General features: G+C 47.8%; 1 protein-coding gene across 1 annotated transcript in view; it reads left to right on the top strand.

Annotated features, from left to right (window-relative positions):
- LOC144695527 (uncharacterized) overlaps window positions 1-23,781 on the top strand; it is a 137,662-nt gene that overhangs the window by 35,542 nt on the left and 78,339 nt on the right. Inside the window, exons 5-8 of the mRNA XM_078566404.1 lie at window positions 15,056-15,178; window positions 17,956-18,189; window positions 19,679-19,834; window positions 22,669-22,854. Of these exons, the coding sequence (XP_078422530.1) occupies window positions 15,056-15,178; window positions 17,956-18,189; window positions 19,679-19,834; window positions 22,669-22,854 (699 nt within the window). The remainder of the gene's footprint in view (window positions 1-15,055; window positions 15,179-17,955; window positions 18,190-19,678; window positions 19,835-22,668; window positions 22,855-23,781) is intronic.

The following is a 23,781-nucleotide window of genomic DNA, read 5'->3' as shown; positions in this document are numbered from 1 at the left end:
AGGTCTAGCTCTGGAGGGTGATTCTCAAACACATACGGCAACCATGACTGGGATTTTTATAAAATTCATTTGTGTGGGCATTGCTGGCTGGGCCAGCATTTATTGTCCATCCCTAATTACCCTTGAAAATGTGGTGGTGAGCTGCCTTCTTGAACCGCTGCATACAAATATACGGATAAGGAGCAGGAATGGGCCATTCAGCCCCTCGAGCCTGCTCCACTATTTAGTAAGATCATGGCAGACCTGATAATAACCCGAAATCTGCATCCCACCTACCCCTGATAACCTATTATCCCTTGCTTACCAAGAAACCATCGACTTCTGCCTTAAAAATGTTCAAAGATTCTGCTTTCACCACCTTTTCGGGAAGAAAGGTCAAAAGATTCACAATGATCTGAGTGAAAAAATTTCACCTCATCTCTGTTTTAAATGGGTGACCCCTTATTTTTAAACAGTGACCCCTAGTTCTAGATTCTTCCACAGGAGGAAACATCCTCTCCACGTCCACCCTGTCAAGACCCCTCAGGATCTTATATGTTTCAATCAAGATGCCTCTTACCTTTCTAAACTCCAGAGGATACAAGCCTAGCCTGTCCAACCTTTCCTCATAAAACAACCCATCCATTCCAGGTATTAGTCTGGTAAACCTTCTCTGAACTGCTTCCAATGCATTTACATCCTTCCTTAAATAAGGTGACCAATACTGTACACAGTACTCCAAATGCAGTCTCATTAGTGCCCTGTCCCACTGAAGCATAACCTCCCTACTTTTGTATTCAATTCCCTTTGCAATAAATGATAACATTTCATTAGATTTCCTAATTATTTGCTGTATTTGCATACTAGCCTTTTGTGATTCATGCGTTAGGACACCCGGATCCCTCTGCACCTCAGAGCTTTGAAATCTTTCACCATTTAGATAATATGCTTCTCTTTCATTCTTCCTGCCAAAATGGACAACTTCACACCTTCCCACATTATACTCCATTTGCCAGTTCTTTGCCCACCCACTTAACCTATTATATCTTTTTGTAGCCTCCTTATGTCCTCTTCACAACTTACTTTCCTACCTATCTTTGTGTCATCAGCAAATTTGCCAACCATCCCATCCATTCCTTTATCCAAGTCGTTTATATCAATTGCAAACAGTTGAGGTCCCAGCACTGATTCCTGTGGCACACCACTCGTTACATCTTGCCAACCTGAAAAAGACCCATTTATGCCTACTCTCTGCTTCCTGTTAGCCAGCCAATCTTCAATCCTTGCCAATATGTTAACCCCTATATTATGAGCTTTTATTTTCCGCAATAACCTTTGACATTGCACTTTATCAAATGCCTTCTGGAAATCTAAGTATAGTACACCGACCAGTTCCCCTTTGTCCACAGCATATGTTACTTCCTGAAAGAACCCCAATAAGTTGGTTAAACACAATTTCCCTTTCACAAGACCATGTTGACTCTGCCTGATGACCTTGAGCTTATCCAAGTGTCCTGCTATAACTTCTTTAATAAAGCGTCTAACATTTTCCCTACGACAGATGTTAAGCTGTAGTTTCCCACTTTCTGTCTCCCTCCCTTTTTGAATAATGAAGTTACATTTGCTATCTTCCAATCAAATGGGGCCTTCCCCAATTCTAGGGAGTTTTGTAAAATTAAAACCAATGCATCAACTATCTCACTAAACACTTCTTTAAAGACCCTAGGATGAAGCCATCAGAATCTGGGCTCTTGTCAGCCCGCAGCTCCAACAATTTACTCAGTACCGCTTCTCTGGTGTTTGTAATTTTCCTGACTTCCATCCTCACTTCCATTTCCTGGTTTATAGCTGCCTCTGGGATGTTAATTGTATCCTCTATAGTGAAAACTGATGCAAAATACCTGTTCAATCAGTTGCAGTCCATGTGCTGTAGGCACACCCATAGTGCTGTTAGGAAAGGTGTTCCAAGATTTTGACCCAGCGACAGTGAAGGAACAGCGATATATTTCCAAGACAGGATGGTGAGTGACTTGGAGGGGAACTTCCAGGTGGTGGAGCTCCCATGTATCTGCTGCCCTTGTCCTTCTAGGTAGTAGTGGTCTAGAAGGACAAGGAGCAGGGTTTACTGGTGCCTTGAGGAACAGAGTAGGCAGGAGAGCAGAGGGCCACCACCTTCACGGTGCATACAAGAGCCCGAATGCTCACTAATCAGGTACCCAATCCACTCTGTTCAAGCAATTGCAACATTGTTCCATCACATGAGTACCTCAGCTTGACTATCCTTTTGTCCCCCAAGACTTCAAATCAACAGCAACAGCAAATAATGGCTCCCTGCTAGACTGTTCCCGTTTTACCTTTTAGCATTTGACTCTGTGCCTCTCCAACTGGTGACAAGCTCTTCAACAGCCTTGACACCAAGTTAACTGGAGGCGTATAGATTGCCGGCTTCCCTTTGAAAATTTCAGCACGTTCCGGGGTCATCAGAAGATTAACACAGCTGTCCGGAAGTACTGTTTTCCAACCCGACCTCCCCCTCCAGGAGTGATTGAAAATCCAGCCCCACTAATCACACCCTGCCAATTAGAGACCAAAAGCAAAATACTGCGGGCGCTGGAAATCTAAAATAGAAGCAGAAAATGCTGGCGATGCTCAGCTGGTCAGGCAGCATCTGTCGAGAGAGATAAACAGAGTTAACATTTCATCAGAACACATTTCTGAAAGTGATTACAACCAAAGTAGTTTATAGTCCATGGAATGAAGGGTTTCTTGAGCAATGTAGAGTTTTAATCGAATCTTGACTCTTTTGTAGTTGGGGGTGGGGGGGGTGGGGGGGGTGGGGGGGTTGGGGGGGGTGGTGCATTACCATTTGGCCCTTTGTATGTGTGCTGGCCCTTTGAGAGATCTGTCCAGTTATTACCACTCCCCCTGCTCTTTCCCCATATTCCCGCAAAATTTTCCCTTCCGATTTTTTTGTCCAATTCATTTTGAAGGTTACTGATGGATCTACATCCGTCACCCTTTCAGGCAGCACAATCCAGATCACAACAGCTTGCTGTGTTTAAAAGAAACACAGCCACCTTTCGCCTCCAGGCACCATGCAGAGCCACCAATGGGTGCCAAACTTACCTCCAGTCCAATTAGGGCTTTTACATATCAAAATCACCTAGAGTCACTGGCACTGACGAGGCGTGGGGCACAGATCACGGAAGATTATAAATCCAGCCCATGGTGTCCCTCAAGTATCTGTGTTGGGCCCTCAACAATTCATTGTATTCTATTAATGAATTAGATGACGTGATAGAAATCCACATATACAAATTTGCTGATGACAAAGAGATATTGACAGATGAAGTAAATGGGCAAATATTTGGCAAGTGATTATTGATGTAAGAAAATGTGGGGTTATCCACTTTGGTCCTAAATGGGATAGAACAGGGTACTTTGCAAATAGTGGAAAGCTAGCAACAGTGGAGGTCCAAAGAGACTTCATGGTTCAGGTACATAGATCATTAAAATGTCAACAATAGGTAGAGGAAACAGTCAAAAGGCTAATGGGATGCTGGCTTTTATATTGAGAGGACTAGAATACAAGGGGGTAGAAGTCATGCTTCAGCTACACAAAGCCTTGGTTAGACCACACCTGCAATACTGTGAGCAGTTCTGGGCACCTCATGTTAGGAAGGATATATTGGCCTTGGAAGGAGTACAGTGTCGATCTACCAGAATGACACCTGGACGCCAAAGGGTTAAAATACCAGAAGAGATTCCACAAAAAAGGTTGTATTATCTGGAATTTGGAAGCATCAAGGGTGACTTGATAGAAGCTTTCACGATATTGAGGGGAAGAGATTGGGAGAAACTATTTCTGTTGATTAGGGACTCCAGGATTAGGGAACATTGTCCACAAATTAGAGCCAGATGTTTCAGGGGTGAAATTAGGAAAAGCATCTTCATTTTAAAAAATTCTTTCTGGGACGTGGGTGTCACTGGCGAGGCCATTTATTGCCCATCCCTAATTGCTCTTGAGCTGAGTGGCTTGCTAGACCATTTCAGAGGGCAGTTAAGAGTCAACCACATCCATGCGGCCTGACACGTAGGCCAGACCAGGCAAGGATGGCAGAATTCCTTTTCTGAAGGGCATTACAGTTTTACAGTAATCGATGATAATTGTCATGGTCACCATTATTAAAACTAGCCTTATAATTCCAGACATATCAATTGAATTTAAATTCCACCAGCTGCCGTGGTGGGATTTGAACCCATGCCCCCAGAGGATCAACCTGGGCCTCTGGATTGCTAGCCCAGTGACCGCAACTCCTAATCCCTTCATGTGGAGGGTGATAGACATTTCGAACTCTCTGCCAGAAATGGTAATTGATGCGAGAGCAATTGTTAATTTTAAAACCGAGATTGATAGATTTTTGCTAACCAAAGGTATTAAAGGATATGGGCCAAAAGTGGGTAGATGAAGTTAGGGTCGCAGATCAGCCACGATTTCATCGAATGGTGAAACAGGCTTGAGGGGCTAAATGACCTCCCCCTATCCTTGTGTCCCTTGAGGAAATTGTTTCTCCATATTTGCCCTTTTGAATTATTTTACCATTTTAAACACCCCGATCAGGTCACCCCCTCAATCTTGTACTCAAAGGAATACAAGCTGGGCCCAGGAAGAGACCCAGACAGAACTTTTTTAAAGAATGAAGCGAAAGTATAGCGAAAATTGTCAGGATCGCTCAAAGAGGCAACATCGACTCAATTAGCCATGTGATTTCTCTCTGTAGTAAACTTCAGTGATTTGTTGTTGAGTTATTGTAATGTCTTGTGGTTGTGGAAAGGTTATTTTTCACTATCTGTGGTGCATCCGAAATCATACGCTAAAGTTATTTTAAAAGAGAGGGGGGAGACGGGGGAGGCAGTGGCGTAGTGGTATTGTCACTGGGCTTGTAACCCAGAGACTCACCGTAATGCTCCGGGGACTCAGGTTTGAATCCACCACAGCAGGTGGTGAAAGTTTAATTTAATAAAAACCTGGAATTAAAAGTCTGATGATGACCACAAAACCATTGCTGATTGTCATCAGGGAATCTGCCATCCTTGCCGGGTCTGGCCTACATGTGACTCCAGACCCACAGCATGCGGTTGACTCTTAAAGGCTCTCTGAATGAGGGCAATTAGGGATGGGCAGTAAACGCTGGCCTCGCCAATGACCCACATCCCCATGAATGAATAAAAAAGGAAAGAAAATTCCCTGATTAAACAAGGTGGGGGGCGAAGGTTTATTGGGGGGTAGTTGGGAGGTTACAGTCAGATCAGCCACGATCTTATTCAATGGTGGAGCAGGATGGAAGGGCTAAGTGGTCGATCCCTGCTCCGAACTCATTTTATAAATCACTAGTTAGATCTCAGCTGGAATATTGTGTCCAATTCTGGGAGCTACTCTTTAGGAAGAATGTCAAACCGTAGAGAGGGTGCAGATAAGATTTATTAGAATGGCACCAGGGATGAGGGGCTTCGGTTAAGTGGAGAGGGTGGAGAAGCTGGGATTGTTCTCCTTACAGCAAAGACGGTAAGGAGGAGATTTGATAGCGGTGCTCAAAATTGCGCAGGGTTTTGAAAGAGTAAATAAGGAGGAACTTTCTCTTAAATTTAAGAGAGGTAAAAGCAGGAGATGTGAAGCTTTACTAATACAGCGAGTTGTTGTAATCTGAAGTGGATGAACTGAAAGGGAAGCAGGAGCAATTTGAACAGTAACTTTTAAAAGGACATTTAATATATAATTAAAAAGGAAAAATTTGCAGTGGAAGAAGAGCAGAGGTGAGTAGGACCAATTGGATATATCTTCCAATATATTGGATATATTGAGTTCAACAATTTTAGATCATGAACTCTCTCCTCCATCCCCACCCCCTTTCTGATCCCCCCTTTTTTTTCCAATAATTTATATATATTTTTCTTTTCCCACCTATTTCCATTATTTTTAAATGTATTTCCATCCATTGTTTTATCTCTACCTTTTAGCCTATTTCAATTCCTTCACCCCACCCCCACTAGGGATATCTGTACCTTGCTTGTCCTACTTTCTACCCTTAATTAGCATATTCCTTGGATAATATCACCACCTTCAACACCTCTTTGTCCTTTTGTCTATGACATCTTTTGGCTATCTCCACCTATCACTGGCCCTCTATCCAGCTCTACTTGTCCCACCCCCCCTTAAACCAGCTTATATTTCACCTCTCTTCTATTTTTATTTAGTTCTGTTGAAGAGTCATACGGACTCGAAACATTAACTGTATTCCTCTCCGCAGATGCTGCCAGACATGCTGAGTTTTTCCAGGTATTTTTATTTTTATGTTTGTTTTGGATATATCTTCCGTTGGGCCAAACAGCCTCCTTCTGTGCTGGAAGCTCTGTGATTCTGATCTTTTAGCTAAGTTTGGCCTCCTCAACACAGACTAAGATTGGGCCTGAAGATTTCATGCACTCTGTGGCCGAAGGACGTTGTCGCGCAATGGTTCAATTGTTCTGTGTTTGTTTACTTGAGTCTAGTAACTGATCGATGCTCACTATGCTTGATTGGTTAAGCCTGGGTGTTGACTCAGAGCAAAATAAACAGAGACACGGAAAGAGCTGGAAGCATGGGGGTAGACATTTTAAAGCATTGTATAAAATTCCATAAATAAAGTGCTTGCATACTTAGGCCTGAATTTTGCGCTTTTTGGCATGTGCGATCGACAGGCCTGGAAGCAGACGGGAAACGGGCCCTCGACCGCGATTGGCCCCCGACCGTGATTTCACGCTGGCTTGTCAATGAATGGCCAGCCAGCGTGAAACGCGCTGTGAGAAAGGCTCAGCAGTGCTGGTGGGGGCGGGAAGAGGGTGGGCGCTGACATCGCCATGGGTTCTAGTGAGCACTCCCACTGAGCTCCCTGAAGGCAGACAGCTGCCTCAGGGAGCTGCAGACCTCCAAGTAATAAAAGAAAGCACAAAAATGCTGCAAAAAATGTCCATGCAGCGCAATCGAGCACCTGAAAGCATACCTCATAAAAATGCTGTCCCCAGATATTTCTTTTTATTTTATATCCCAATGGAAATTTCATCCCGCCCTTGGATGAGGAAATGATTAAAACGTGAATTCCGCCCACCTGTTGTGCCCAAGCGATGAGCTGAAAATCGCACGGGCAACGTAAAATCGGAGTCAATAAGCTTTTTAATGACCTTTAATGGCCCTTTAATTGTCGGTGGGCACGACTCCAATTCCCACGCGCGCCCACTGGCCTCAATATTGCACGCGTGCGCGATGACGTCAGATCACAAGCCCGACATCCTTCCGCGCTATTTTACATGCGTTCGGGTCGGGCGCTCAGAATGCAAGATTCAGGCCAAGAAACTAGCTTCATCGCTGCATTGCTCTGAGGCAAATCAAATATATAAAAATACAAAAGATCAATGGATAAACCCGCTCGAACATTCAGAGAGCTCCCCACCCCCAGAGCTTTAGGAAAATGGCGCAAGGGTTGAGGGATATGAGTATCTGTTTGTTTCTCATTCCCTTCAAATTGAAGGAAAGCAGCATTACCTGGCAGCTGAATTTGCATTTATATAGAGACTTTCACCACCTCAGGATGTTTGTTTAATTATTTCACAGAACATGGAAATCGCTGGCCAGGCCAGCATTTATTGCCCATCCTTAATTGCCCTTGAGAAGGTGGTGGTGAGTGGCCTCTTTGAACCGTTGCATTCTATGTGGCGTATGAATGCCCACAGTGCTGTTACAGAGAGAGTTCCAGGATTTGGCCCAGTGACAATGAAGAAACAGCAACATATTTCCAAGCCAGGATGGTGTGTGGCTTGGAGAGGAATTTGCAGGTGGTAATGTTCCCATGTGCCTGCTGCTCTTGGCATTCTAGGTGGTAGAGGTCGTGGGTTTGGAAGGTGTTCTCGGAGGAGCCTTTGTTATGATGTGGCAGATGATGTGTGCCAGGCAGACCAAATTCACCAGGGAACGCACCTTGGTTGTGCTATCACAACATTTTTGCAATTTATATTTATTATGAGATGTGCGCACTGAATTCAGAAATAATAAGTCCACCAAGACCTTTAGAGATTTTAAAATTAAATTAAAATATTTATTAACAAAATATACAAGATTGTAAACACATACATAAGACTACAATCAGGTACTACTATAATAACTTCTAAAATTCCTAATTACCCTGATGCTCAGTTACACACCTTTTAAGGCAACTGTCCAAAATATATTTTAGATTTAAAACAGAACCAGCAAATTAACACAATACCCACTTGACAGTGGAATTTCAAATGGCATTTCCCCAACTTCAGTTTTGTTGTGTAGCAGACTTATGCACACATGCTGGAGGCTTCATTAAGGCTATTTCACACACTCCTGTTTGATCTTACATGGCCTTCTGACGTATAACCTTTCACTCTCCTTTGTATATGTTTCTCTCTTTTTAATATGTAAATTCTATTGTTCCATATATCTTTGAAGCTGTATCTTCTTCATAACATAAAAACTTTTATGTTGTCAATCTATATGTTGGCAGTAACCTTTGGGAAAAATAAACACATTCCTTAGCCTTGCTTATCTGGCTAGTTGTATAAAGACTAAGATCCCTTTGAAATCCAAGTATCCCTTCATTTATCTAAAAATGCAAATTCCCTTCACATCTCACATGCTAAGCCAGCATCCATGTTTGCTCATTAGCATGTCAAGCACCTAGCTTCTTTCGATGATTTCAAACTTGCAGTCTAATGGACTCCAAATGTAATTAAATCACAGACAGTCCTAAAAATAATTACCTCCATAAACGTATTTCACAATAACCAGAAAAATGCTATGAAAATTATTATGCTTTCATCATACCTTGGTGAGTTGCTGCAGTGCATCTTGTAGATGGTACATACTGCTGCCACTGTGCATCAGTGGTGGAGGGAATGGATGTTGGAGGTGGTGAATAGGGTACCAATTGAGTTAACAGCCTTTTCCTGGGTGGTGTTGAACTTCTTTAGTGGAGTTACACTCATCCAAGCAAGTGGAGTGTATTCCGTCACGCTCCTGCCTTGTGCCTTGTAGATGGTGGACAGGCTTTGGAGAGTCAGGAGGTGAGTTCTCACTGGAGAATTCCTAGCCTCTGATCTGCTTTTGTAGCACAGCATTTATGTAGTTGGTCCAGTTCAGTTTCTAGTCAATGGTAACCCCCAAGATGTTGGTAGTGGGGGATTTAGCGATGGTAATGCCATTGAATATTTAGGTGGTTAGATCCGCTCTTGTTGGGGATGGTCATTGCCTGGCAAGAGTGTGGCATGAATGTTACTTTCTACTGATGGGGCGGTAATTGACAGGATTGGATTTGTTCTGCTTTTGGTGTACAGGACATACCTGGGCAATTTTCCACATAGCCATTTAGATGCCAATGTTGTAGCTGTACTGGAACAACTTGGCCAGGGGCGCGGCAAGTTCTGGAGCAGAAGCCTTCAATACTATTGCCGGAAAATTGTTAGGGCCCATAGCCTTTGCAGTCTCTAGTGCCTTCAGCCATTTCTTGACATTATGTGGGGTGAATCAAACAGCTTAAGACAGGTCTGGCAGCATCGGCGGAAAAGAAAAGAGTTGACGTTTCGAGTCCTCACGACCCTTCAACTCGAAACATCACCTCTTTTCTTCTCCGCCGATGCTGCCAGACCTGCTGAGTTTTTCCAGGTAATTCTGTTTTTGTTTTGGATTTCCAGCATCCGCAGTAGTTTTATGTTTTTAGCTTAAGACAGGCATCTATTCTGGGGACCTCTGGAGGAGGCCGAGATGGATCATCCACTTGGCACTTCTGGTTGAAGATTGTTGCAAGTGCGTCAGCCTTATCTTTTGCACTGATGTGCTGGGCTCCTTGATCATTGAGGATGGGGATATTTGTGAAGCCTCCTCCTCCAAAGCATTTTACGAGCAATGGAATATTTTTGAAGTGTTGTCACTGTTCTAGTATAGGAAACACTGCAGCCAATTTGTGCACAAGATTCCGCAAACAGTTAATGTTTCACTTTTGTTTTATTCTTTGATGGGATGTAGGTAACACTGGCAAAGCCAGCATTTGTTGCCAATCCCTAATTGCCCTTGAACTGAGTGACTTGCTAGACCATTTCAGACGGCAGTTAAGAGTCAACCACATTCACTTTAATAATAAATGTTGGTTAGCACAGCAGAGAAAACTCTTCTTCATCAAAATAGTGAGCATGGGATCAGTCACATCGATCTGAGAAAACCATTTCATTTTTCATGTAGTCATAGAGTCATAGAGGTCTACAGCACAGAAAAAGGCTCTTTGGCCCATCATGTCTGCACTGATCAAACAAGTGCCTAACTATTCTAATCCCATTTTCCAGCACTAGGCCCATAGCCTTGTATGCCATGGCATCACAAATGCACATCCAAATACTTCTCAAATGTTATGAGGGTTTCTGCCTCTACCACCCCATCAGGCAGTGAGTTCCAGATACCCACCACCCTCTGGGTGAAAAAATTCTTCCTCACATCCCCTCTAAACCTCCTGCCCCTTATCTTAAATCTATGCCCCTGGTTATTGATCCCGCCACCAAGGGGAAAAGTTCCTTCTTGTCTACCTGATCTATGATCCTCATAATTTTATACACCTCTATCATGTCCCCCCTCAATCTCCTCTGCTCCAGGGAAAATAACCCCAGTCTATCCAATCTCTCCTCATAACTAAAACTCTCCAGTCCAGGCAACATCCTGGTAAATCTCCTTTGCACTCTCTCTAGTGCAATCACATCCTTCCTATAATGCGGATTCCAGAACTGCACGCAATACTCTAGCTGTGGCCTAACCAGCGTTTTGCACTGTTCCAGCATAACCTCCCTGCTCTTATATTCTATGCCTCTGCTAATAAAGGTAAGTATCCCATATGTATTCTTAACCATCTTATCTACCTGTCCCGCTACCTTAAGGGACCGCTGGACATGTACACCATAGTCCCTCTAATCCTCGGTACTTCCCAGGGTCCTACCATTCATCGTGTATTCCCATGCCTTGTTTGTCCAGCCCAAGTGCATCACCTCACACTTATCCAGATTAACTTCCATTTGCCACTGATCAGCCCATCTGACAAGCCCATCTATATCCTCCTGTAATCTAAGGCTATCCTCCTCACTATTTACCAATTTTCGTGTCATTCGCGAACTTACTGATCAACCCTCCTACATTTAAGTCTAAATCATTTATATACACCACAAATTGCAAGGGACCCAACACCAATCCCTGTGGAACCCCACCGGACACAGGCATCCAGTCACAAAAAAACCCCTCAACCATCACCCTCTGCTCCCTGCCACTCAGACAATTCTGGATCCAATTTGTCAAATTGCCTTGGATCACATGGGCTCTTACCTTCGTTATCAGTCTCCCATGCGGGACCTTATCAAAAGCCTTGCTGAAGTCCAAGTAGACTACGTCAAATGCATTGCCGTCATCTACACACCTGGTCACCTCTTCGAAAAATTCAATCAAATTGGTCAGACATGAAGTCCCCTTAACAAAACCATGCTGACTGTCCTTGATTAATTCCCGCCTCTCCAAGTGTAGATTAATTCTGTTCCTCAGAATTGCTTCCAATAGTTTCCACCACTGAGGTCAGACTGAGTGGCCTGTAGTTCCCTGGTTTATCCCTTCTTGAATAATGGTACCACATTGGCTGTCCTCCAGTTCTCTGGCACCTCTCCGGTGGCCAGAGAGGTATTGAAAATTATTGCCAGCGCCCCTGCTATCTCCTCCCTTGCCTCACTCAACCGTCTGGGATACATTTCATCCAGGTCTGGGGATTTATCTACATCTAAGCCTGCTAGACCCTTAGAACCTCCTCCCTTTCTGTGCTAATTTCTTTAATTATATCACAGCCCTACCATACCCACGTTGTCCCTCTCACTTGTGAACACCGACACAAGGTATTCATTTAGAACCCTACCTACGTCTTCCGGCTCCACACACGAATTATCACTATGATCCTTAATGGGCCCTACTCTTTCCCTAGTTATCCACTTACTCTTAAGGTACTTGTAAAATAACTTTGGATTTTCCTTTATTTTACCTGCCATGTTTTTTCACACCCTCTTTTTGCTCTCCTAATTTCCTTTTTAAGTTCCCCCCTACACATTCAATACTCCTCTAGGACTACCGCTGTTTTCAGCCCTCAGTATCTGTCATAAGCATTATTTTTCCTCTTTATCTAATTCTGTATATCCCTCGACATCCAGGTTCCCTGGATTTGTTGGTCCCACCCTTTAACTTGACTGGAATATGTTGGCCCTGTACTCTCCCTATTTCCTTCTTGAATGAGTCCCACTGCTCTGACGCAGATTTACCTAAAAGTAGCTGCTCCCAGTCCACTCTGGTCAAATCATATCTGATCTTATTAAAATCAGCCTTCCCCCAATTTAGAGCTCTGATTTCTGGCCTATCCTTGTCCATTTCCATAACAACTTGAATCTAAAGGAGTTATGATCACTATCTGCAAAATGCTCCTCTACTTCCCAGCTTCATTCCCTAAAATTAAGTCCAGGACCGCCCCTCTCGTGTAGGACCTTCTACATACTGGCTTAAAAAGCTCTCCTGGATACATTTTAAGAATTCCGCTCCCTCTAAACCTATCACACTGTGGCCAACTCAGTTAATGTTGGGAAAGTTTAAATCCCCCACAATTACGACCCTATTATTTTTACACTTCTCTGAAATTTGCCTACATATCTGCTCTTCTATTTCTCTCTGACTGTTTGGGGGCCTATAGTACACTCCCAGCAATGTGATTACTCCTTTTTTGTTTTTCAGTTCTATTCATATGGCTTCATTTGAGAAGCCTTCTAAGATGTCATCCCTCCTTACTGCTTTAATTGATTTCTTGATCAATATTGCGATACCCCCTCCTCTTTTACCTCCTTCCCTGTTTCACCTGAGGACCCTGTATCCTGGAATATTGAGCTGCTAATCCTGCCCCTCTCTCAGCCATGTCTCTGTGACAGCAATGACATCATACTTCCATGTGTTAATTTGTGCCCTCAACTCATCTGCCTTATTCGTCAGACTCGTTGCATTAAAATAAATACCATCCAACCTTGCCAAACTCCCTTGTGCCTTAACTGGCCTATAATTTCTATGCCTTCCATACTCACTTGCTCTCTCTTCTAATTTTGGCTTTGCATCTCCCCCTGCTGAACTTCCTCTCAGGATCATATCCTCCTGCCAAGTTAGTTTAAACCCTCCCCAACAGCACTTGCAAGCCTCCCCCCAAGGATGTTGGTCCCATTCCGGTTCAGGTGCAACCTTTCCGCCTTGTACAGGTCCCACAACCCCCAGAAATGGCCTCAATGTCCTAGAAATCTAAAGCTCCCCCTCCTGCACCATCTCTCCAGCCACGCATTCATCTGGACTAACCTCCTATTTCTACACTCACTAGCGCGTGGCACCGGAAGTAATCCAGAGATTACTACCTTTGAGGTCCTGTTTTTTAATCTGCTTCCTAGCTCCCTAAATTCTGCTTGACGGACCTCATCCCTCTTTTTACCTACGTCGTTGGTACCAATATGTACCACGATCTCTGTCTGTTTGCCCTCCCCCTTTGGAATGCCCTGCAGCCGTTCAATGACACCCTTGACCCTGGCACCAGGGAGACAACATACCATCCTGGAGTCATGTCTACAGCTGCAGAAATGCCTGCTTGTTTCCCTTACTTTTGAGTCTCCTACCACTATTGCTCTTCCCCTCTTTTTCCTCCCCCACTGTGCAGTTGAGCCGCTCACAGTGCCATGAGCGTGGCTGCACTCCCCAGAGGAACAATCACTCTCACTGTTTTCCAACATAGAGAAACGGTTCTCGAGCGAGATGTACCCTGGGGATTTCCTGACTCCCTGCCTGACATCTTTCTTCTGACTGATGGTCACCAGTTCCCTCTCTGTCTACACGTCCGTAAACTGTGGGGTGACCACGTCTAAAAATGTGCTATCCACGAAACTCAGCCTCACGGATGCACCTAAGTGCCTCCAGCAACTCGGAGCTGAAGTAGCTGAAGCTGGTGGTACTTCCTGCACACATGGTTGGTCAGAGCGCAAGGAGCGTCACGACTTCCCACATGTTGCAGGCGGTGCATAACATGGGACTGAGCTGCCCTGCCATGTCTCTAGTTGAAAAAACCCTTACTTTAAGTTAAATAGTGTAAAAAAACATTAAATTATTTATGTACTTTAAATAAAAACTAGAGCTCTTTCCTTTCCTTAGCTTAATCTATTTTAAACTGGAGAAAAACTGGACAAAAAAACTGGAGAAAAACACTTATCCACTACTCACCAATCAGCTCTCACCTTTGTGCTGACATCACTTTTTGAAGCTTCCCCCAACTTGCGCTGGTTCTGTTCTCTCCGCCGCTCTCTCGCATTGTCTTGTGATGTCACTCTTGTGGAAGCTTCAACATTGGCAGCTCCAACATTGCTATCCCTCCAACAGTGCAGCACCCCCTCAATACTGCCTCTCCACTAATGCAGCACTTCCTTAGTACTGCCCCTCCAGCAGTGCAGCACTCCCTCAGTTCTGCGCCTCCAACAGTGCAGCGCTCCCTCAGTACTGCCCCTCTGATAGTGCAGCACTCCCTCAGTACTGGCCTTCTGACAGTCAGCATGTCCTCAGTACAGACCCTTCAACAGTGCAGCGCTCCCTCAATAATCCCCCTCCAACAGTGCAGCACTCCCTCAGTCCTGCCCCTCCAACAGTGAAGCGCACATTCAGCACTGCCCCTCTGGAGTGCAGCATGTCCTCAGCACTGCCCCTCTGACAGTGCAGCATGTCCTCAGTACTCCACTGCATCTGTCAGCCTACATTATGCGCTCAAAATCTGGAGTGAGACTTAAACCCAAGAACCTGTGGCTCAGCGTCCGGAGTCCGACACACTGAATCTCCGCTCACATTGTGGTAAGACGATAGGACCCAATGGTTTGGGAAGATGATGAAATGTTGTCAGGTATTTGCCATTTTCTTTCATCTTTAATGTCTGTTTCCCTGCAGCTTTCACTGGCCGGTTTTGTGAAGTGAATGTCGATGACTGTAAGGAACACCGGTGTCAGAATGGTGGGACCTGCGTGGACCGTGTCAGCACCTACGATTGCAAATGTCCCTCAATGTGGACTGGTAATAAACCCTGTACTGTGCAAATATCCATAATAAACAGTCCATTCAGTTTTCAGCTGCCCCCAATACATCCCCCCCTCTGCTCCTCACACCCCCCCTGCTCCCCACGCCCCCCCCTCTGCTCCCCACGTCCCTCCATCTGCTCCCCACGCCCCCCCACCCCCCGCTCCCCACGCCCCCCCTCGGCTCCTCACACCCCCCCTGCTCCCCATGCCCCCCCTCTGCTCCCCACACCCCCCCTCTGCTCCCCACGCTCCCCGCCCTGCTCCCCACGCCCCCCCTTTGCTCCTCACACCCCCCCTGCTTCCCACGCCCCTCCCTCTGCTCCCCACGCACCCCCCGCTTCCCACGCCCCCCCTCTGCTCCTCACACCCCCCCTGCTCCCCATGCCCCCCTCTGCTCCCCATGCCCCACCTCTGCTCCCCACGACCCCCACTCTGCTCCCCACGCACACCCCCTGCTCCCCACGCCCCCCCGCTTCCCATGCCCCCCCTCTGCTCCCCACGCCCCCCCGCTTCCCATGCCCCCCCTCTGCTCCCCACGCCCCCCCGCTTCCCATGCCCCCCCTCTGCTCCCCACACCCCCCCTCTGCTCCCCACGCCCCCCCGCTGCTCCCCACGCCCCCCCTCTATCCCCCATGCCCCCCCCTCTGCACCCCACACCCCCCCTCTGCTCCCCACACCCCCCCTCTGCTCCCCACGCACCCCCCTCTGCTCCCCACACCCCCCTCTATCCCCACGCCCCCCCCCTCTGCTCCCCACGCCCCTCCACTGCTCCCCACGTCCATCCTCTGCTCCCCACGCACCCCCCCTGCTCCCCATGCCCCCCACCTCTGCTCCCTACAACCCCCCCACCGTTGCTCCCCACCACCCCCCCACCTTGGCTCCTCACGCCCCCCAACTCCGCTCCCCACGCCCCTCCTGCTCCCCATGCCTCCCCTGCTTCCCATGCCCCCCTCTGCTCCCCACGCCCCTCCTGCTCCCCATGCCTCCCCTGCTTCCCATGCCCCCCTCTGCTCCCCACGCCCCACCCCCTGCTCCCCACGCCCTCCCGCTTCCCACGCCCCTCCCTCTGCTCCCCACGCCCCTCCCTCTGCTCCCCACGCCCCTCCCTCTGCTCCCCACGCCCCCCTCTGCTCCCCACGCCTCTCCTCTGCTCCCCACACCCCTCCTCTGCTCCCCACGCGCCCCCCTGCTCCCCATGCCCCCCACCTCTGCTCCCTACAACCCCCCCACCGTTGCTCCCCACCACCCCCCCACCTTGGCTCCCCACGCCCCCCAACTCCGCTCCCCACGCCCCTCCTGCTTCCCATGCCCCTCCTGCTACCCACACCACCCCCTCTGCTCACCACGCCGCCCCTCTGCTCACCGCGCCCCCCCTCTGCTCCCCCCACCCCCCCACCTTGGCTCCCCATGCCCCCTCTTCTCCCCACGCACCCCCCTGCTCCCCATGCACCCCCCCTCTGCCCCCATGCCCACCCTCTGCCCCCCATGCCCCCCTCTGCTCCCCACGCCCCCGCCTCTGCACCTCACGCACCCCCTCTGCTCTCCACGCCCCCCCTCTGCTCCCCACACCCCCCCTCTGCTCCCCACGTCCTCCCCCCTGCTCCCCATGCCCCTCCCTCTGCTCCCTACAACCCCCCCACCTCTGCTCCCCACACTCCCCCCCACCTTGGCTCCCCATGCCCCCCACCTCTGCTCCCCACACGTCCCCTGCTCCCCACGCCCCTCCTGCTCCCCACGCCTCCCCTGCTCCCCACACCCCCCCTCTGCTCCCCACGACCCCCCCTCTGCTCCCCACACCCCCCTCTGCTCCCCTCGCCTCACGCTCCCTCTGTTCCCCCAACCCCGCTCCCATGCTTCAGCTGCTGAAAGGTCTTCATCTTTCAGAGGGTCAGTGGGACAAGGTCACAGTGAGTTCATGGATTGACAGGATAAATTCATGGTGAGCTCAGATGAGATAAGGTCACAGTGAGTTCAGGCATTGGCAAGAAAAGGTCAGGGTGAGTTCGGGGGTTGAATGGATAAGGGCACAGGGAGTTCAGAGGTTGAATGGATAAGGGCACGGGGAGTTCAGGGGTTGAATAGATAAGGGCAGAGGGAGTTCAGGGGTTGAATGGATAAGGGCACGGGGAGTTCAGGGGTTGAATGGATAAGGGCACGGGGAGTTCAGGGGTTGAATAGATAAGGGCAGAGGGAGTTCAGGAGTTGAATGGATAAGGGCACGGGGAGTTCAGGGGTTGAATGGATAAGGGCACGGGGAGTTCAGGGGTTGAATGGATAAGGGCACAGGGAGTTCAGGGGTTGAATAGATAAGGGTACGGGGAGTTCAGGGGTTGAATGGATAAGGTGATGGTGAGTTCAGGAGTTGAATAGATAAGGTTAAGGTGAGTTCAGGGGTTGAATGGATAAGGGTACGGGTTGTTCAGGGGTTGAATGGATAAGGGCACGGGGAGTTCAGGGGTTGAATGGATAAGGGCCCAGGGAGTTCAGGAGTTGAATGGATAAGGGCACGGGGAGTTCAGGAGTTGAATGGACCAGGTAATGGTAAGTTCAGGCACTGTAAGTTCAAGGATTGGTGGGAGGGGGGGGGGAGGTCACGATGAGTTCAAGGGTCTCCTTGAAGGTGAATGTTCTTTGGCAACAACTTCCTTTGGGTGCCTGTAGAAGTAAGCACTGATCCAGACAGTTTTTATGCAGGTTGGAAGTGGGCAAGTATATTGCAAGACATTTACCATGAACTGGCATGACTTCTTAACTTCTCTGGTTGGGTTACAGGTCGGTACTGCACTGAGGATGTGGATGAATGCCAGCTCCAATCCAACCTGTGCCAGAACGGAGGCACCTGCACCAACACGGACGGTGACTACAATTGCATCTGTGTCAACGGCTGGTCCGGCCATGACTGCAGCGAGAACATCAATGACTGTACGGAGACCTCCTGCGCACAGGGTGCCACCTGCCATGACAAGGTGGCAAACTTTGTGTGCGAGTGCCCGCCAGGTAAAAAAGGTAAGAATGCTCCAGCTTCTCATATGTAAGGGGGTCTTGGAGATTTTTGAGAGTTTGGGGGGTTGGTGGTCCTCATTTTATTTAATGAGGGGAGATGGCCTCAGCCCATCTTGATGGTTAGACAGTCTGCCTAAACAGGGCACCTCAGCCATGGAAAATCCATCACCCAACATCAACATGAACAAACTCTGCAAGAGTCGCTGGACACTGGGATCAGGAGCAGGATCCCTGGATCAGCTGTGGAAACAGAGAGTTAAGTTAATTCACTGAGTGGGAATTGTCCGGGATCAGGTGGAATGCTGGTTGACAGCATGCCTGATATCACTCATTCATGGACTTTGATGGAGAGTAAAATTGACTGTGCTTTTAACATCAACATCGCACCCATCCCATTATTTTTATAGTGGTTGGATTGGGTTAAAATTGCCCCCATTATTTTCGTGAGCGAGTGATCAGTCTATCGAACACTCGCTCTCCTTGGGAGATGGTGGAAGCAGGTAATGTTGTATTATTCAACTGCAAACTAAATAGATTGCTTTCAGAAAATAACTCCTTGGGATACAGTCTGTGATTTGAGACCTGAAATGTGGCAAGTGTAGCATGCTTGGAATGAATGGATAACCAAAGCTCTCAATCCTGAGGTTCCCTCATATGACACCTGCATCAGTTGGAGACTAGAAGGAAAGCCTTGTGTTCCTATAGTGCTTTTCACAAACGGAAGATGTGTCAAAGCAGGTTCACAGCCAGTTAAGTACTTTTTGAACTGTAGCTGCTGTTGTGATGTCAGAAAAACAGTGGCCAATTTGCATATTGCAAAATCCCACAAGCAGTAATGTGATAATGATCAGATAACCTGTTTTTTTGTGATGTTGATTGAGGGATAAATATTGGTCAGGACATTGGGGATAACTCGCCTGCTCTTCTTCCAAACAGTGCCATGGGATCTTTTTCACCTCTGACAGTGCAGTGCTCCCTCAGTACGGCACTGGGAGTGGCAGCCTAGAGTTTTGTACCCAAGTTTGTGGATTTGAACTCACTTCCTTCTGACTGCGAGGCAAGAGTGCTAGACACTGAGCCTCAGCGTGAGAGATTGAAGGTTATGATGAGTGAACAATTCTGTGACCATTGTATCATGTGACTATCACAATGATGGAAGGCGAACTCAGTGGACCTAAATCTTTTTCTTCTCCAGCTGTTCCTATGTTCCTCTATTTCCCCTTCCGCCTTACATCCCAGGGACATGGTCATGTGAAGAGACCAATGAGAAAAGACCATCTGGCTCATTGAGCCGCCGCTTTCCTCATTGTAACATCACAGGCCATTCCTTTCTCCCCTCTCCTTTCTGTCCCTTCCCTGCCCTTCTCTGTCACTCCCGATGCACCTTCCCCTTTCCCACTTGCCTCCCTTCCTTCCGTTGGGCCTTCCCTTCCTCCCTCAATGCTGTGAAGATGTTTCGGCACTGAGTGACTGTTTTGTCGTTTCGTCCCAGGTCTGTTCTGTCAACTGGATGACCCATGCATCAGTAACCCATGCCACGAGAATGCCGTCTGCGAGATGAACCCACTAACTGGACAAGCCATGTGCCAGTGTCCCGTCGGCTTCACGGGACTATCCTGCAGGCAGGACATTGACGAGTGCTCAATGGGTGAGTCTGACTGCGGTCAGTAACTGAGCCGCAGTGCTCTCTGGACCTCAGGTCCCTACCCTTACAGCCTTCCTCTTGTTATGATCACTGTGTAGACCAACAAACCAAAAGAACCAGATTGACCGAATGACGGCAATGAGGAAACCGATGGGCAAGATTTCACTTTTTTAGAACTTTAACAATCAAATCAAAATCAACATAAATTGAACATGAATTAATAGACAAGTTATGGTAAACATATATCTTACAAGTTTACACATTAAATAGCAGGTACAACAAAGAACTCGTGTGTTTACTAGGCAGCCCCCTCAGCATATGTACGGCACCAATTTCAGCCATAAAGTCCTTCAAAGCTCTGAACTTCCTCAGATAGAATTCCAGCTCCTTTTCTTTTAGGATTTAGCCACTGATTCCCATCCAACAGCTGCTCCCAAGCCAACCCAATTTCCGTGGGCATCACCACAATGCTGCACTTTTCCAGAACCTCCTCAGCCCCTTTCATGACAGTCCTGATGGCCAGAAATACCTTTAACCAAACCCCCAGTAACAGCATTGTATGGCCAGTGCTGCTCATAATCAGATCCTTTAAAATCACCGGAGCAGCAGTGGAATATCCTTATTCTGTTCCTCACCTCTCCTTCCAGATCCAGCCTTCACATTTAGCTTTTTTTTAACTGCCTGCACTGCTCTCCCCGGCACTTGAGCTTGGATGGATTTGTTTCTTTTTTCTGGTTTCAATCAGTCTCAGTTTCCCTAGAAACCTGAAGTTTCTGCTTCAATTTCAGTTTCAGTCTTAGTTTACCTAGAAACCTGACGGTGCACTTTTCCCATCAGTTAAGGCCTGACCCCAAAAATGTAAGGTTTGAAACCATGGATTTCATCAAACTCTGCTGTCTGTCTGCCAGCGCTTCACGATAACCCTTTGACTGTTGCGATCAGTCATTCAACAGCCCTTAATGTAAAATAACAAGCTGTAAGTGTTCCCAGGTTAGGGTGGGTGGAGCTAGATGCAGAGTGCAGCTCCCTCTCCCAGTAGTATGCCCGCATGCCCATCACAGGAGCCCAGATGCTGCAGTTGCACACTTATTTACCCACAGCAACATTCCTATAGCCCTATGGCACAATTTGAAACAGTTCCAAACTGTGGACCCAACAAGAACTGGTTTAGGGTGGATAAATGAAGTTGCCTAGGATCCTGGTGGCCAAGTGGTAGGGGAGACTATAGGAGCATAGGAGCAGGAGTCGGCCACTAGGCCTCTCAAGCCTACTCTGTCTTTTAACTAGGTCATGGTGGATCTTCTACCTCAACGCCAACTATCCCCATATCCTTTGATGTCATTGGTATCTAGAATGACATCTAGATATTCAAGGACTGAGCCTCTACAGCCCTCTGGCATAGAGACTTCCAAAGATTCACCACCCTCTGACTGAAGAAATTCCTCCCCATCTCGGTCCTAAGTGGCCTGCCTCTTATTCTGAGATTGTGTCCTAAACCCACCCATCTCCCCCACCCCACCCCCCAACCAGGGGAAAAATCCTTCCTGCATCTACCCTGTCGAGACCTGTAATAATTTTGTACACTTCAGTGAGATCACCCCTCATTCTGCTGAACTCTATAGAATACAGGCCCAGTTTCCTCAATCTCTCAACCACTATCATCCTGTCAGGGTGGGTTGGGCCTGAAGCCTGATTCCATAGATGAATGGCCAGCTGAAAAACAAAAAAGAAACTGCTTGCATTTATATAGTGCCTTCAGGACCATAGGATATCCCAAAGAGCTTTGTAGCCAATGATATACCTTTGAAGTGTAATCACTGTTGGAATGCAGGAAATTGAGCAGCTAATTCATGCACAACAAGATCCCAAAAATTGCAATATGATAATGACCAGATAATCAGGTTTTGTGATGTTGGCTAACTGATAAATATTGGGCCAGGACTGCAGGGAGAACTCACTGTTCTTCTTTAAAACAGTGTCAGTGGGATCTTTTACAGCCACTTGAGAGGACACATGAGGCCCTGCCGAAATACCTTGTCCAAAAGACAGCACTCCCAACAGTGCAGTAATTCCTCAAGATTGAACATATGATAGTGCAGCAGTCCCTCAGTATTGCTCCTCTGACAGTGCAGCACTCCCTCAGTATGAAACTTTTGACAGTGTAGCACTCCCTCAGTACTGAACGATTGGCTGTGCAGCACTCCCTCAGTATTGACCCTTTGACTTTGCAGCGCTCCCTCAGTACTGACCCTCCGACAGTGCAGCACTCCCTCCGTAATGTCTCTTTGACTGTGCAGCGCTCCCTCAGTATTGGACCGCCGGCAGTGCAGCGCTCCCTCAGTACTGTCCCTCTGACTGTGCATCACTCCCTCAGTACTGTCCCTCTGACATTGCAACATTTCCTCAGTACTGTCCCTCCAACAGTGTAGCAGTCCCTCAGCGCTGCCCCTCTTGCAATACAGCACCTCCTCAGTATGGCACTGCGAGTACCATCTTAGATTATGTGTCCAAGCCTCTGGAGTGAGACTGGAACCTAAAGCCTTTGGAGTCAGAGGTGAGACTGCTACCCACTGATTCACAGCTGACATATATGCATATTCTGGCAACTATTCTGGATGTTCCACACTTCCCTGTAACAGGACATTGAATTTTTCATGCTTCCATGACCAGAGTAAGGTAGGGTAACATAAATCGGTGAGATTAAATGCTCTTTACTGAGTATCGAGGTCACACAGGTGGGGAGAATTCTGCTGCCCTGACCTGTCCTGTTCCTCCCTCCCCACAGCTGCATTTTTAACAAGGTTAAACCTGCTTCTCCACAATCATATTTTGGGCAGATGCCAATCCCTGTGAGCTCAGCGGCCGCTGTGAGAACAATGTGGGCTCCTTCGAGTGTCGCTGCCTGGCAGGATACACGGGCGGACGTTGTGAATTGGATATCAATGAATGCCGGTCGAATCCATGCCGGAACGAGGCAACATGCCTGGATCAGATTGGCGAGTTCAAGTGCATCTGCATGGCCGGTAAGGTCACAAACTGTACGGGTGGGTAAGGTCACAATCTGTACGGGCGGGTAAGGTCACAATCTGTACACTCGGGTAAGGTCACAATCTGTACGGGCGGGTAAGGTCACAATCTGTACACTCGGGTAAGGTCACAATCTGTACGCTCGGGTAAGGTCACAATCTGTACGGGCGGGTAAGGTCACAATCTGTACGCTCGGGTAAGGTCACAATCTGTACGGGCGGGTAAGGTCACAATCTGTACGGGCGGGTAAGGTCACAATCTGTACGGGTTGGTAAGGTCACAATCTGTACGGGCGGGTAAGGTCACAATCTGTACACTCGGGTAAGGTCACAATCTGTACGGGCGGGTAAGGTCACAATCTGTACGCTCGGGTAAGGTCACAATCTGTACGGGCGGGTAAGGTCACAATCTGTAGGGGCGGGTAAGGTCACAATCTGTACGCTCGGGTAAGGTCACAATCTGTACGCTCGGGTAAGGTCACAATCTGTACGGGCAGGTAAGGTCACAATCTGTAGGGGCGGGTAAGGTCACAATCTGTACGCTCGGGTAAGGTCACAATCTGTACGGGCGGGTAAGGTCACAATCTGTAGGGGCGGGTAAGGTCACAATCTGTACGCTCGGGTAAGGTCACAATCTGTACGCTCGGGTAAGGTCACAATCTGTACGGGCAGGTAAGGTCACAATCTGTACGGGCGGGTAAGGTCACAATCTGTACGGGCGGGTAAGGTCACAATCTGTACGCTCGGGTAAGGTCACAATCTGTACGCTCGGGTAAGGTCACAATCTGTACGGGCAGGTAAGGTCACAATCTGTACGGGCGGGTATGGTCACAATCTGTAGGGGCGGGTAAGGTCACAATCTGTACGCTCGGGTAAGGTCACAATCTGTACGGGCGGGTAAGGTCACAATCTGTAGGGGCGGGT

The sequence above is a fragment of the Cetorhinus maximus genome, chromosome 21 (assembly GCF_964194155.1).
Source record: "Cetorhinus maximus chromosome 21, sCetMax3.hap1.1, whole genome shotgun sequence".
Taxonomy (NCBI): Eukaryota; Metazoa; Chordata; class Chondrichthyes; order Lamniformes; family Cetorhinidae; genus Cetorhinus; species Cetorhinus maximus.
Note: the sequence above shows the minus strand (reverse complement) of the source record. Positions and strands in the feature narration are given on the sequence as shown.